Below are 13584 nucleotides of genomic sequence, written 5' to 3'. Positions count from 1 at the left end.
TAACTTTGGAACCCTTGTACTCAAAAGACATCCACTTAAGCTTCTAGTGTACTTCTATTGGACTATGTAGTTCAAACTAGTCCATGCCCAATATAACAACTGAGAGGCAATATCTTCAGAGATATAGTGAAACACTAGCCATTTATCCAAACCTTGCAATCTGGTAGTTCATGGGTGCAAGTGAGCCAATTACCATTCGCTACTCTCACTTGTACCGGCACTAGCAGTTTCTTCCAATTGGGTTTTTTTAATGCCATACCTTCACTAATGAAGTTGCCAGAAGTGCCTGAATAAGCAAGAATAACAGCACTTAAATCCATCATTTTCCCTGAAAACCTGATGGTCCCAGGTGCTTCCACTCCATTAACAGCAGCTAGAGATATTACACGTAATCTTCTCCAAAATCAGACCCAGAGGAGTGAGGAGAGGAGACAGACAATTCCACATTTGGATCTTGAATGAGTTGCCATAGTTCTTCAACAACATTCAGAGCAAATGTTGGAGCACATTTATGGCTTGGATTCCACCTTAAACCATACTTAAAGCATAAGCCCTTAGCTTTTCTGTAGGCCATTAATGTTGTTAACTTGTTTTCAAGAGCTTGACTACTAGAAGCCTTATAAGATTCTAGACTTCTTTTCTCATCATCAGTAGGGCTGGGACTGAAGCCTTTACTTCCAGAGAGTGTACCAGCATTGCTTATCTTCCTAGAAGATCTAATAGGAGTGACAAAATCAACCTTCCTATGTTCTTTCCTGCAAAATGGTGAGCGAACAAGCAGATCCAAATAGGCCTTTGCATCAAGACTACAGCTCTTATATCATCACGCAAGACATCTATGAATCTATTGGTAATCATAGCAGGTTTAATAGAAGAATCATGAGCAAGTAACTGATGGACTAGACAAATCAAACTTCTCAACATAATCTACCACATTACCAAACTGTCTAATGTGGAAAAAATGTCTGATAAGCTGATTGTGTTGCTCCTCCTCAAACCTACAGCAAATAGCTTGGCAAAGCTCTGCCCAAGAACTATTTATGGCAGTAGCTTTCATAGCTTGTAACCAAAAAGCAACAGAACCAGTGAAATACATAGTAGCAAATTTCATCCATAAGTGAGGAGGGATAGCATAAACCTCAAAGAAATTCTCACACTTCTTTATCCAAATCTTAGGACTACTACCATCAAAGGAAGAGAAATCTAGCTGAGGCAACAAAGCATTCAAGTTTGGACTACCATAACTAGTATCCATATTGCTAGCTCCAGCGAGAGAAAATGGAATTGGGGTGAGATTTGGTAGCATTTTTGCACCTATGACCGGGGAAGGCACAAGGGTGGTGACCACCCCATGGCCAAGTCCCCGATGAGCGTGTGCAAAGTAGTGGCGTTCAGGCCCTGAAGCCGCTTCCAAGGAGGTCGCAGCCAGATGGGCAGCCGTCAGCTTTGATTTGGTGAAGTCGAGGTGCTCAGTGTCGAACACCCTGTACGTGGGGTTCTCTATCTCATCTTGACGGACATCGATTTTGTCTACCTTAGCTTGGAGGTTCTCTATCTCATCTTGACGGAAAGCGATTTTGTCTACCTTAGCTTGGAGATCAGTCAGGGATACCTTGAGTTCGTCAACCTTGGAATCAATTTGGGGCCGCCAACCCGCAACATCCTTCATCACCGCTGGTGTTGGCATCGAGGGATTTCTTCAAAGTTTGAAGAGTCTCACGATCTGCAACACAATCTGCAGCTCGATCGACTTGCATCCGCTTCGCTTCGGCCTGCATCTGCTTGACCAAATCAGCAAGATCGGAGACCGCCTGCTCCATCTCTTTAGCCTTCTTCTGCTCCCGCATCAGGTACTGCGGCCTGAGCAGGTAATCGGGGAGCACCGCCAGGATCTTGAGGCGGAGTTGGGGAACGCCGCAAGCTTCATGCCCGAGATCGATAGCTCTGAATACCAATTGCAATGAACCAACCCGATATGTAATACTTAGTCACACGATTCTTATGAACACACTCCAGTTTAGTTGCTAAATCCTCTCAAAAACACCCGAGATACAAGCGAGATCCTCATATCACCGCCGCTGCCTTCGGACGCAGCCTACCTGTAACATCTTCCTTCCTTCTCCTCATCTCCTAATCCAGCTACTCTTTTATCTCCATATGCCTCCAATTCTCAGGGTCTGATATTACTTGGGTTGCCGATCTGAGCCGAAATACTTCGAGTCAGGCCTCATCACTCGTGTGGTTCTTCTGGCGCCACTAGCTTCTTCAGTTAGTTCAGGTTGCTGTATTCCCTCCGCTTCCTCAGTTGACTCCTGCACCTTCCGAATTTATTTATCTCGATGCAGCTTCCGCTTCATGACAGGCTTCTCCTTGCTGACACCGCGCGGTGCGCCCCGACACAAGCAGGCGGCGGAACAGACGAGCACCGCCTGGGCATATGTGCGCAAGGGCGCGGAGAGGGTTATGCAATGAGATAGAATGCAGGTGCGGGCAGAGGGCGCGCGTGGGCGTCGATGGTTGAGTGAGTGGTTCCGTGGTTGGTAGCAGACTGGCAGTGTAGCACGCGCGCCTGTGGACGCCAGGTACGTGGCGCGCTGGTCTCGACGCCTAGGGTCTTGCACGGGCACCGCGGATGGTAACGAGCCTGAGTTGTGCGGCTGCCGGCGAGAACCCGAGCCAGGCGGCGGACCGGCGGGCGAAAACAAGAGGATTGAGGAAGTTCTGGGAATAGGCGCTAGACGGATGAGTGGACGATTCGGATGAGTCGACGGCTGACCTGTTTTTTTTATTAGAGGAAGGCCATATGGGCTGAAGCTACAAATTGGGTCGAAGAGTTTCTTTGGGCCCAGTTTACGCTAACGTTGTCATCTCTCCCGCCGACCCCCGCCGGCCGGCCCCTTTTCACGCTGGGGATTTAATTCAACACGAGGAAATATATAAAAAAACGGATTTTAGAGCGAAGGAAAAGAAAAAAAAAGTTTCATGTGGACAGTGGGATTTGAACCCATGCCCTTTTGGGCCAGACCCTTAATCTGGTGCCTTAGACCGCTCAGCCATCTCCACTTTTTTATTCAATGCTCCAAGTTTTTGATTTACTAATTAAGGGCCTGTTTGGGAGGGGATGTTAAAACTTTAACACCCTCAAACGAGATGTTAAACTTTAGTATCTTGAGGTGTTTGAATAGTTTGTTAAATTTTAACACGTTACATGAGAAATGACAATATTGCCCCTCCTTCCTCTTGCACGCTACCCTTTCCCGTGCTGCTGAATCGACACCAGGACCTCTCTGAATCGACGAGAGAAGAAAGAATCAAAGAGACAGTTTAGCAGTTTGCAGTCAATAATCAGTTGCCCTGTTCCCAACTACAGTGACACCCGGCGTTCAAGAACACCGTCGTCGTCCTCGAAGAACCGATCGAAGCCGTCCTCAAACGGCCCCAGGAAATCGTCCAAATCCAACGGATAGTCGTCCAGCGCCATATCCGCCTGCTGCCACGGCTCGTTCTCGTCGTCGGCCATCTCCGCGCCGCCGCCTCCGTCCACGGTCATGGAGGACGCGTCGGCGCTGTCCTCCTTGCGCCTGCCGGCGGACGCCTCGTCCGACGCGCCGTGGGACGCCTGGTGGCGGTCGCCGTCGGACGACGCCGACCTGTGCCGCGTGGTCCCGGCCAGCGCGTTGAGCATCGTCGGCACGGCGTGGCAGTGCTCCGCGATGTAGGTGACGACGAGCACCCCGGGCTTGGCCGGTCTGCGCTCCACCAGCATTGGGAGATACGCCGCTCGGAGCCGCCCGCCGGCCGCACGAGGCATCCCGGCGCCGGAGCGGCGCGGACCGGCGGTGGCGGGCACAACGGCGGCGCACGACGGGCGAACCGGCAGCAGCGGACAACAGGCGGACCGACGGATCGCGGGAGGAAGATGGGGGGCAGCAGAGGAGAGGGGGGACAACCAGGGGATATGTGAACTAGAGGATCACTTTTATCACCTTTAGCAAGTTTTAACACTCCTCCATGTGTTTATAAAAAATGAGGTGTTAAACTTTAACACAATCCTTTTAACACACCTGTTTGGCAGCCAATGTGTTAAAAAGGTGTTAAAAGCCTGAACAGGCCTAATTTTTATTAAGCGATGCAAACAAGCAAAGAAACTGCACGCTCGCTTATACTATTTTCATATGGAAAAGCAGCTCTCTAAATACTCTAAAAGGCAACATGTACACCACACGCTTATGCGTAACTAAAAGCCCGATCCGCCACCGCCATGTAACAATCAAGGCCAGATATACCCCGAGGGGCGATGCTAACCAGATCTTAGTTCTCTGGGAGAGAGTTCCAGTCCCCGAGTTAGCTCATTGTCCTTGGATGAGAGCGCCATGAGAGCAACCACCACAGATCTCATCGTGGGCCTCATGCTGGGCTCTTCATGCGTGCATGACTTCGCAAGGTTCGCCATCTGGTGCAGAGGACACACGACACAGGTGAGCACGCAGCTTAACACTCAGACGTTTAGCAGTTTGTGGAAGAAGTGAAGGAAAACTGATTGTGGAGCTCGGTTTGCCTGTGTCACTGACCTTCAGAACCGAGTCAACGGGATAGTCACCTGCTAGCCTTGGATCAATCAGTTCCTCAAGAGCTTCCGTGGGGTTTGGCATGCTCAGAGTCTCCTCAAACTGAGGAAAGCAACAAGTAGATTAGAGAGATCAAACACACGCTTTTCATTTTGTGCATTAACATCCAAACATGAAAATGTAACTCTATTTTTTGTTGTCAGGATTTCATTGCATTCCTGGCAAATTCTGTGGTCATAGGAATCCACGATTTAAATGTCACAAAGTCATCATTAGTGTGAGCGCACTTATCATGGTGCAGTCTAGATTTTCTACAACAATAATGGTGACACCTGCAGTCACCAAGGTAATTGAATGGCAGTCTAGATTAGAAGAATACAGGAAAAAATTGTTGCAGAGTTCAGATCACCAGAACATATTAGCAAACTTATTCATAATTCCTGGATCCAAGTGGTTAACATACATGTTAAGAAATTAGTTACAGAGTTCAGATCACCCGAACATATTAACTATATTCAGATCACCATACATGTCGCTGACAAGTTCATTCATGCGACATATCAACAAACATTCATAATCACTTAACTCTATATGTTGCAAACAAATTCATTAACATCTTGGAGAATTCTAGTCATGCACACATTCTAATTGACACTAAGTGCAAAGCATGCTCGTGCTCTGTATGTTTTGAATATCTTGAAGTGCAATATTGTGAATCGAGAATTGATCGCGGGAAAAAATTACCAGACAAACCAGGCTTGTTGTATCTGTGAATTCTGTTGATCTCACAATAGCTTCTTTGGCTGAAATAAGTTCATACAAGACGATACCAAAAGCATAGACATCCACTTTAGGAGAAACCTCTCCATATCGAGCATACCTGTAAATCAGATGACTCTTTGGTATAGTACTAAAATGTAGAAGTCAGATAGCAAATAGTAGTCTACGAAGCTATGCTCTGATATTTTCATAGTGTGCACATTCATGCGAACTGAATAAAAGAACAAAGATACGTGATACTCTGAGAACTTACTCTGGAGGCATGTAACCAAATGTACCAACAACTCGTGTTGGAAGTGACCGTGATGCAGTTCCAATTTCTGTAAGCTTTGTCAGTCCAAAATCTGCTACCTGCAAGGTACCATTGATATTGCACATAAGATGACTAAGACATGGACGGTTTTCATGAAAGGTTTCAACCTTTGCTCGAAGGTCTTTGTCTATCAGGATATTTGCAGACTTGATATCCCGATGAACATACACTGGAACAGTGTGTTCATGAATATACTCGAGACCTCTTGCTGAATCAAGGGCTATTCGCTCTCTACTGGTCCATGAAAGAGGTTCATATCCTACATAGAAATATATGTGCTGAATACTTCAGGGAAATATTAATACAGTACAAGTACAGCAATGTAATGCATTCAAATAGAAACACTTTACCAGTCCCATGGAGATGCTGGCTTAGGTTTCCATTCTCAATAAATTCATAAACAAGGAACAAGCAATTCTCGACACAATAACCAATTAAGTGCACCTGTGGATACCAAAGCATAATTTTAAAAAAAAAACTGACTGGAAACAATCTGATATAGTGATGTATGACTGTATGTTACATATTGAAGAAATCTAATCTTGTGTGAACTCTAATCAATTTTATTGTCGATTTTCTTAGGGAAGTACAGGAAAAACAAAATAGTAGGTGGGTAACAAAGATTAGTTTCAAATGTTGCCCTATCTCAGAAAAATATCAAATGATCACCAACCAGATTCAAGTGATGGACATGCGTCAAAACCTTCAGTTCAGCGAGGAATTCTTGAGTTGCCTTTGCATCCATTTTCTTTATGGCAGCTTTCTGGATACCAGAAAGAAAGGGAAAATCATTTCAAATCTCGAGCATATCACATATGGATTTGCTCCTTTCTTACTTTTATATTCAAGTCCATAAGTGGTCACATACTTTAGTTGTCTAACAAATTGTCCAACGCACATGCTAAATTGCTTATTCATGTTACACACTGAGAAAATGTTGAACTGACCTCGCCTCTAAGCTCAGCATAATAAACAGAGCCAAAACCACCTTGCCCAATTTTATGCTCCATACTAAAGTTGTGTGTAGCATCGCAAAGTTCTTCATATGAGAACTGTATGGATCTGTTAACCTTAATGCCCTCAGCTTGTGAAGCACTGCCTGGAAAAGGCATTTAATTAAAAAGGGATGAGAAGTTGGCAAAAACACACTATTGTGTTTGCAATTATAATGCAAGTGGTACAAGGAAAAAGATAATATTTCCCTCACAAACAAAAGCAGATATCAATAACCTCAAAAGAAGCATTAAATGTCCAGTTGTCCACATATCACATTATAGTAGTAATAAGAGAATAAGCTTGCATGCATGCATGTATGGGTGCATGTAATCTGTGTTAAAAGGCAAAGTTGGAGTATGACAACAAAATGGCAAATGAAACAGCTTGTTTGGATGTGTGTAAACTTATATAATGAATTTTCATTACCAAGTTGGACCGAATCCTCTGGACATGGGAGTGATTTGGCCTTTCTCATTTTTTGCCGCCTATAATAAATGACAACCAGCCAGATCCCCACAATCAAAATAACAATACAGGCTATCACAATTCCTGCTACTGCTCCTCCAGAAAGAGTATTTCCTGTTCCATGTAGTATATATGAGTTAATCGCCTTTGTTTCTGTCAACTGAACAAACCATCCAGTTTTGCTTGCTGATGTTTGATAGCCTCGATATAGAAGCATAATAGCTCACAAAAGTGTAGAAGTGTGCCAGCACTGCACAAGCTGATGTACATATCAGAATTCAGAACTAGTTAAGTTATAATCGAAATAATAGATGATAATTGAACAGATAGTGCAAGAATACTAACCCTGATTCCAGAGGGCGGTAACTACCATTTGTATCTGAAAAAAAGTAAAGTGTATAAAATGATCAAGTCGAAGCTATATGATTAGATTGTTAACACTAACTTTTAAATTCCTCACAAAAAATAACAAGTTAATTGAATGAAAAACACATAAACGACCACAGTAAGTTGAGTTGACCAACTGAATGAAAAAATACATAGAAATGACCACAGTAAATTGAGTTGACCTATTACTGTTATTGACTAAATAACTATATAGTATCAACAAATAAGGTATACAATTCGAGTTGAATGACATATGGTGTTATGCACAGCTCATTGACTATAATAAACAAATGAACCCATTCATTTTTTATATATCTTATTATTGATTTACTATCTAGTAGCCTGGCCCTACACATCAAAAAATAGCAGTCAAGACTCAAGATAACTAAATTTACCATACAGTAAAATAGTACCATACCAACAAAATGGTATACCTAGGGGAGAACAATTATTTTGCCACCTAAGATTAGCCATTTTTGAGCTGTTCACAAATTAAAATAACCTATGAAACCAAATTAAAATTCAAGCATTAATCAGCTGCATACAGGCTACACGATCAATTGTTCAATGCCGAAACCCCTTCTTAATTCATAATTTTATCACATAACCAAACCAAATTGGAATCTAGCCCTCACCTTTCACCGGGATAAACACAATTCCCTTCCCGGAGACCCCACCCATCCCGGGATTATACCTCCTGAGCAGGTCCATTTGCGCCGGCGACGAGAACCCGTACTGCTCCGCCGCCGAGGCGAGCGTCTCCCCGTCCCAGAGCGGGTAGGTGAGGAACAGCCCGTACCGCGGCGACACACTCTTGTCGCCGCACGAGCAGTTAATGGTGGCATCAATCGTCCCAGATGCCGGTAACTTATCCGCCGGGTACCTGTTGGTGGCCTTCAGCCACGCGGCCGTGGTGAGGTTGGCGAATTCCGCGGCGACGTCGCCGTACGACTCGCCGCGGGAGAGATTGCTGGGGATCGACCCGGCGAGGTAGGTGGAGGTAGGGTCGGCGGGGAGGGCGAGGCACGAGCAGGTGAACGGGACGCTGATCCGGGCGCCGGTGACGATGTAGTTCGGGTCCGTGATGTTGGGGTTGTAAGGGAGCAGCGCGGTGTAGTCGGGGAAGTTGAAGAGGGAGGCGATGAAGGTGAGGTTGGACTCCGCCGTGAAGTAGTACGCGGCGAGGGCCAGCGGGCAGCCGACGCGGCAACCGTCACCGGACGCTGCCGCCGTAGAGGCTGCGCCGGCGACCAGGAGGAGGAGAGGGAGCATGGTGGGGACTGCGGGGCGGTGCGGAGCCGTGGCAGTGGCAGGGAATGGGTGGAGTTGACTGGGGAAGACGAAAGTGACACCGCAGTTTGACGCGCTACAGTTGTGTGTGTGGCCCGTGACTCCCGTGGGCTTTGCCGCTTTGGTGGTGTGTGTGGTGGACTGATGGATGATGATGGGTTGGTCTCGTCTCGGTTGTCTCGGGCCGAAAATCACACGCCAAGGCCTAGTTCATTTGTGCACACGGGAAAACACTATCACATTTTTTTGTTTTTATATACACTCTTTGTAATGTTTTAAATTTTTATACATCTCGTTTCTAGTCAAACTACCTTCTAAACTCTATTTTTTGTGCATGTCGGTCGAGACTTTTTACCTAGGGATCTAGATTGAATCAGGCTAGGAGTCAAGTTGGTTCGCTCATCCCTCTATCTTTCACTGTGCACTTGAAATTTCCGTTGCTACAGACCTAAATGGAAATGATTAAAAAAGATTTGATACACTACTTAGTGCCTCTTTAAAAATTTTGTAATTTTCACGCAAGTGTGGTCATCGGTCATTTTTTTCAATTCGTATCAGAAGAGCAAGTACGTGTACGTGCATTCGCAATCGGAAGCAATACTACGTGCATGTACTACGCAGAAATGATATGATAAACGTGTCATCCACGTCTGCAGGTCACGAGCACATAAATCTGGAAGAAACTCCGGCGGCCTCAGGCTCCGTGTACCAGTGTTAATCACTTGTTCATTCAACCCTACCACGTCGTCACCGTCGTACATCCCCGCACACGACACGGTGCGCGAGCTTCCACTGTTCCACATGTGCTCAGTGCACGTACATTGTACCGTTGTACGCGATGCCACGGGCACGAGCAAGCTCTCATCGGGCGTCACGCAACCCCTGTGGCTGTGGCACACGCTACACAGCAAACTGCTCGACCGATCGTCCAACCGCACGACCACACGGCGCACCGTACACCGTGCGACCCATGCTCACCTTCTGTCGCCGACGCTGCCGCCGCCAATGCCATCACGGCCGTGACCGCTACCCACCGGCGGCGGCGGCGGCAGCCCGGACGCGACGGCCCGGACGTGGCCCGCGTCGCTGCTCTGGAGTATGTGCGCGTACTGCCAGAGGCCGGGGAACTCCACGACCGTCGCGGCGGCGGCGAAGGTGGGAGACGACGGCGGCGACGGCGATATGATGGGGAGGTGCGCGGCCGTTGCCTGCTGCTGGGGTCGTTGCGACGGCGCCGCCGTTGCGGGGAAGTTGAGCTTGGCCTTGGCGCCCTTGAACCTGCGCGCGGCGGCGTCGTAGGCGCGCGCGGCCTCCTCGGGCGTGGCGTACGTGCCGAGCCACACCCGCGCCGCCTTCGCCGGGTCGCGGATCTCCGCCGCCCACTTCCCCCACGGCCGCCGCCTCACGCCCCTGTAATGCTGCTGCGCTCCGCCGCCTCCATGTCGTCTACCTGCACACGCGCACGTCACGAGTCATGACCGTCGTTGACAACAGCTATCTCAGTAACGTACGGCACGGGACGATGACGTGGAACGCGACAATATTGAACGTGGAAACACCGTGCATTCACGAAGGAAATGCAGGTGAGCGCGCAAGCAAATTAAAGATATCGAGAGGCCGCGCCGTACCTTGCCACGGCGCCGGCGGCAGTGCCGAGGCCGCCACGCCGCCCCCGCGCGTCGTCGGCGGCGGCGGCTCGGTGGCGCAGACGACGTACGTGAGCGCCGCGGCCACGGCGGCGGCGTCGTACTCGGCGCGGGCCGCGGAGTAGCAGTGGCCGACGAAGCCGCCCCCAACGGCGGCTACTCGCTCCTCCTGCTCCTCCTCACCCCACCAAGGAGCAACGAGACCTCTGTCGCCGTGCATGCCTCCCGGGCGTGCCGTGCCTGCTTGGACCTGGATGAACCACGCCCGTCGCTCGTCCACTTCCTCGCCGGTCACCACCACCCCAACTCCCATGCGCTTGGCAATGGCAAGTTCCCTTCGTTCGGCAGCCACGCCGCTAACCTAGAAAAGGTGATAAGACAACGATGCGAACCGAAGACTGCTGGTCTGGTGGTCACCCCCGCATTATATAGGCAAGCTCTCTGCTAGATTAACTGAATAACACAGAGGATTAAGCAGCAATAGCCAACTAACACTGCGCCATTAATCTGCAAGGACATGATGATGGCATATGGTACAACAGCAACAGGACCTGCTCCTACGTCCTACCTGCTACCTCATCCCGTGATGCAGCACCAGGACACCGTCGTTATTGTTGCGTACAAACATTACCAACAACACATGGAAAGAAAAAACCTTAGAGGTTGGTCTCGTTTTCTTGATGCGAGTGAAAGGAGGATAATCCAAGTTGATTGGCAGCGAAGTGACTCCAACCGCACGGGGAAACAACTACTCGTCGTCAGTCGTCACGATGCAAGTGGGAAACGGGACGTGGACAAGCCCAGGGAGGAACTTTCGGTGAAGCTTCGTCTCGGGGAAGTCAAGGGCGCGACGCCATGGACGTTCACACGGGAGCAGATCGATGTCTCTCCAAATATATACAATATATACAAGTGGATGCGGATCATTCATGCAGTGATGCATGCCATCCTGAACTGAAATGTAAGGGCACCCGCAATGGTGCCGTTAAGCTCTCTACAAGGGAGCCACGTAGGAAAGAGAAGCGAGGAGACAAGGTGCTGCGGCTAGAGCTGGTGAGGATCACACAGGAGCATATCGATGTCTCTCCAAAAATATACTAGTGGATGTGGATCATTCATGCAGTGATGCATGCCATCCTAAAATAAAATGTAAGGGCATCCGCAATGGTGCCGTTAAGCTCTCTACAAGGGAGCTACGTAGGAAATAGAAGCGAGGAGAGAAGGTGCTGCCGCTAAAACTGGTGAGGGCCACTAAAGCTGGTGAGGGCCGCTAGCACGCGTCTCCGTGCTAAGCAGGCCCCACCAGGTGCTTAGTAATCAGTTCCATCCTCTCTCTTTCGGTCATCTCCCCACCACGATCTTGCGTTCTGGCCGTCTCTCGACTCCTCCGCTGGGCACGACCAGCGCCGCAAGACGAGACGAGGTGTCGGCGATAGCGCGAGGCGGGACGATGAGCGCACCAGGCCACCGGCGAGGAGGAGTGGAGGACGGGCTGCACCTTGTCGCCGTGGACGCGGTAAGGGGCGGGGGTGCCGTGGCTTCCTGCGACGGCTGCGACTCGCGGGAGGAGGCGCGGCCACTGGAGTGAGCAGGAACGGTGACGGCCTGTGCTCGGTGCGGGGAGGGAGTGGGGATGAGGAGGTAGAGGCTAGCCAGGCACAGGGCCGCCAGTCCGCCATCGTGCAGCAGTGCAGGGGCATAGCGGAGCGCAGCCAGGCCACCGCGGAGGAGGGAGGGCCATCGAGAGGAGCAGCATGAGCTCGTGCACGGCCTCGGTAGCGCCGCCGCGGGCTGGAAGGACGGTGCTTGTCTGCCAACGCGTAACACGTCGGTGAGGACGAGCGGTACCGGAGGAGGAGATGGCAACAGTGACGGCGGGCGGAGGCGAGGCGAAGCAAGCGGGCTCGGTCACGGCGCCATGGGAGAAGAGCAGAGACTGCCGCAGTGTAACGCCCGCAGAAATCACCGACTAAAACCACCCGTTAAAAACTGCCTTTAAAATCTTTTACCACTGAGCTCCCGGAAATCGGAAACCTCCCCGGCGATTTCGCCGTCCCGGTACCATGCCGACCCCCCACCTATCTTTTTATCTGTGCCCGTAAATCTCGCCGCGTGCCGTCGTCAGACCGCCGCGCGCGTGCCGCGATCGCCGCCGGTCCCTCTCTTTTTCTTTCCCTTTTCCCCTCCCCTTTTTCCTTTTCTTTTTCCTTCCTCCTTCTTCCTCTTTCTTCTTTCTTCCTCCTTCCTTCTTCTCTCTCCTCCTCTTCCTTCTTCCTGGCGCCACCCGTCCGGCCCCAGCTCCTTAACTCCCCGGCGCTACTAGCGCCACGCCGCCCGGCCTCGCGTGCCAGGGGCACGCCGCCCGGCCTCGCACGCCCGGGGCCCGCCGCCCGGCCGGCGCCACCACGCCGCCCCTCGGGCCGTGCGCCCGACCCGGCCCCGGTCGCCTGCGCCGCCCACTCCGACGTCCGGCCGCCCCGGCCCCGTGCGCCGTCCCCTCCACGCCGGCCTCTTCGGCCCCGCGCCACACCTCCCGCTGCCGGCCCCTACCCCCCCCCCTCTCGCCCGGCACGGCACCGGTGCCGTGCCGGCCATCGCCGGCCGCCGGCCGGACCCCCACCTCCCGCACGCCTTGGACCCGCCCCTCGCCGGCCTATAAAAAGGGGGTGAACGCCCCGGCCACCACCACCACAACCCGCCGCATTCCCCCCTTCCCGTCATCTGCACAACCGCCGCCGCCGCCGCATCCCTGCCGCCGCCACCTCCCGCACGGGCGCCGGTGCCCCGCCCCCCCTCCTCCGACGACACCGCCCGAGGTGAGGCGAAATGGGGCCTCCACCCCATCCTCCGCCGCCCCGGCCCTCGGCCGCCGCCGGCGCAGCCCGGCTGGCCGGCCGCCGCCGCACACCCCCATTCCTCACCTTCTCTCTTTCTTCCTGGAAGAAGAAAGGGAAGATTTCCCAAAATTTCGATCTAACCCTCACTTCCTCCCAAATTACGAGCAGGTCCTCCCACCACTCTCATAAAGCTATTCGCGGATAAGCCCCTCCACCTCCAAAATTATTTATAAATAGGTCCCTGGTTTAGTACAAATCAGTCCTAAGCCTCCGTTTAAGCCCCTAATTCATGTTTAACCCGT

At 50.8% G+C, this 13584-nt stretch overlaps 3 protein-coding genes across 4 annotated transcripts; all 3 read right to left on the bottom strand.

Annotated features, from left to right (window-relative positions):
* Nucleotides 1-3056: 3056 nt before the first annotated feature.
* On the bottom strand, nucleotides 3057-3829 carry LOC117845349 (uncharacterized). Its single transcript, XM_034726363.2, has one exon. It carries the CDS (start codon nucleotides 3809-3811, stop codon nucleotides 3365-3367), a length of 447 nt encoding a protein of 148 aa, XP_034582254.1. The 5' UTR covers nucleotides 3812-3829; the 3' UTR covers nucleotides 3057-3364.
* A 128-nt stretch (nucleotides 3830-3957) lies between these two features.
* On the bottom strand, nucleotides 3958-8859 carry LOC117845346 (lysM domain receptor-like kinase 10). 2 transcript variants are annotated; one of them, XM_072291485.1, is made up of 11 exons: nucleotides 8145-8849; nucleotides 7472-7501; nucleotides 7084-7239; nucleotides 6609-6760; nucleotides 6335-6424; nucleotides 6012-6105; nucleotides 5769-5920; nucleotides 5602-5699; nucleotides 5313-5448; nucleotides 4572-4670; nucleotides 3958-4453 (listed from the first exon to the last, which is right to left on the bottom strand). In XM_072291485.1, the coding sequence occupies exons 1-11, from the start codon at nucleotides 8779-8781 to the stop codon at nucleotides 4301-4303; spliced, it is 1797 nt and encodes a 598-aa protein (XP_072147586.1). In that variant the 5' UTR covers nucleotides 8782-8849; the 3' UTR covers nucleotides 3958-4300. The 2 variants fall into 2 exon arrangements, with proteins under 2 accessions (XP_072147586.1, XP_072147587.1); XM_072291486.1 differs by having other exon boundaries at nucleotides 5602-5920; nucleotides 8145-8859.
* Nucleotides 8860-9473: 614 nt separating this feature from the next.
* LOC117845348 (uncharacterized) lies at nucleotides 9474-11146 on the bottom strand. Its single transcript, XM_034726362.2, has 2 exons — nucleotides 10428-11146; nucleotides 9474-10249 (listed from the first exon to the last, which is right to left on the bottom strand). Exons 1-2 carry the CDS (start codon nucleotides 10756-10758, stop codon nucleotides 9774-9776), a joined length of 807 nt encoding a protein of 268 aa, XP_034582253.1. The 5' UTR covers nucleotides 10759-11146; the 3' UTR covers nucleotides 9474-9773.
* Nucleotides 11147-13584: the final 2438 nt, after the last annotated feature.

The sequence above is a fragment of the Setaria viridis genome, chromosome 2 (assembly GCF_005286985.2).
Source record: "Setaria viridis chromosome 2, Setaria_viridis_v4.0, whole genome shotgun sequence".
In the NCBI taxonomy this organism is placed as follows: Eukaryota; Viridiplantae; Streptophyta; class Magnoliopsida; order Poales; family Poaceae; genus Setaria; species Setaria viridis.
Note: the sequence above shows the minus strand (reverse complement) of the source record. Positions and strands in the feature narration are given on the sequence as shown.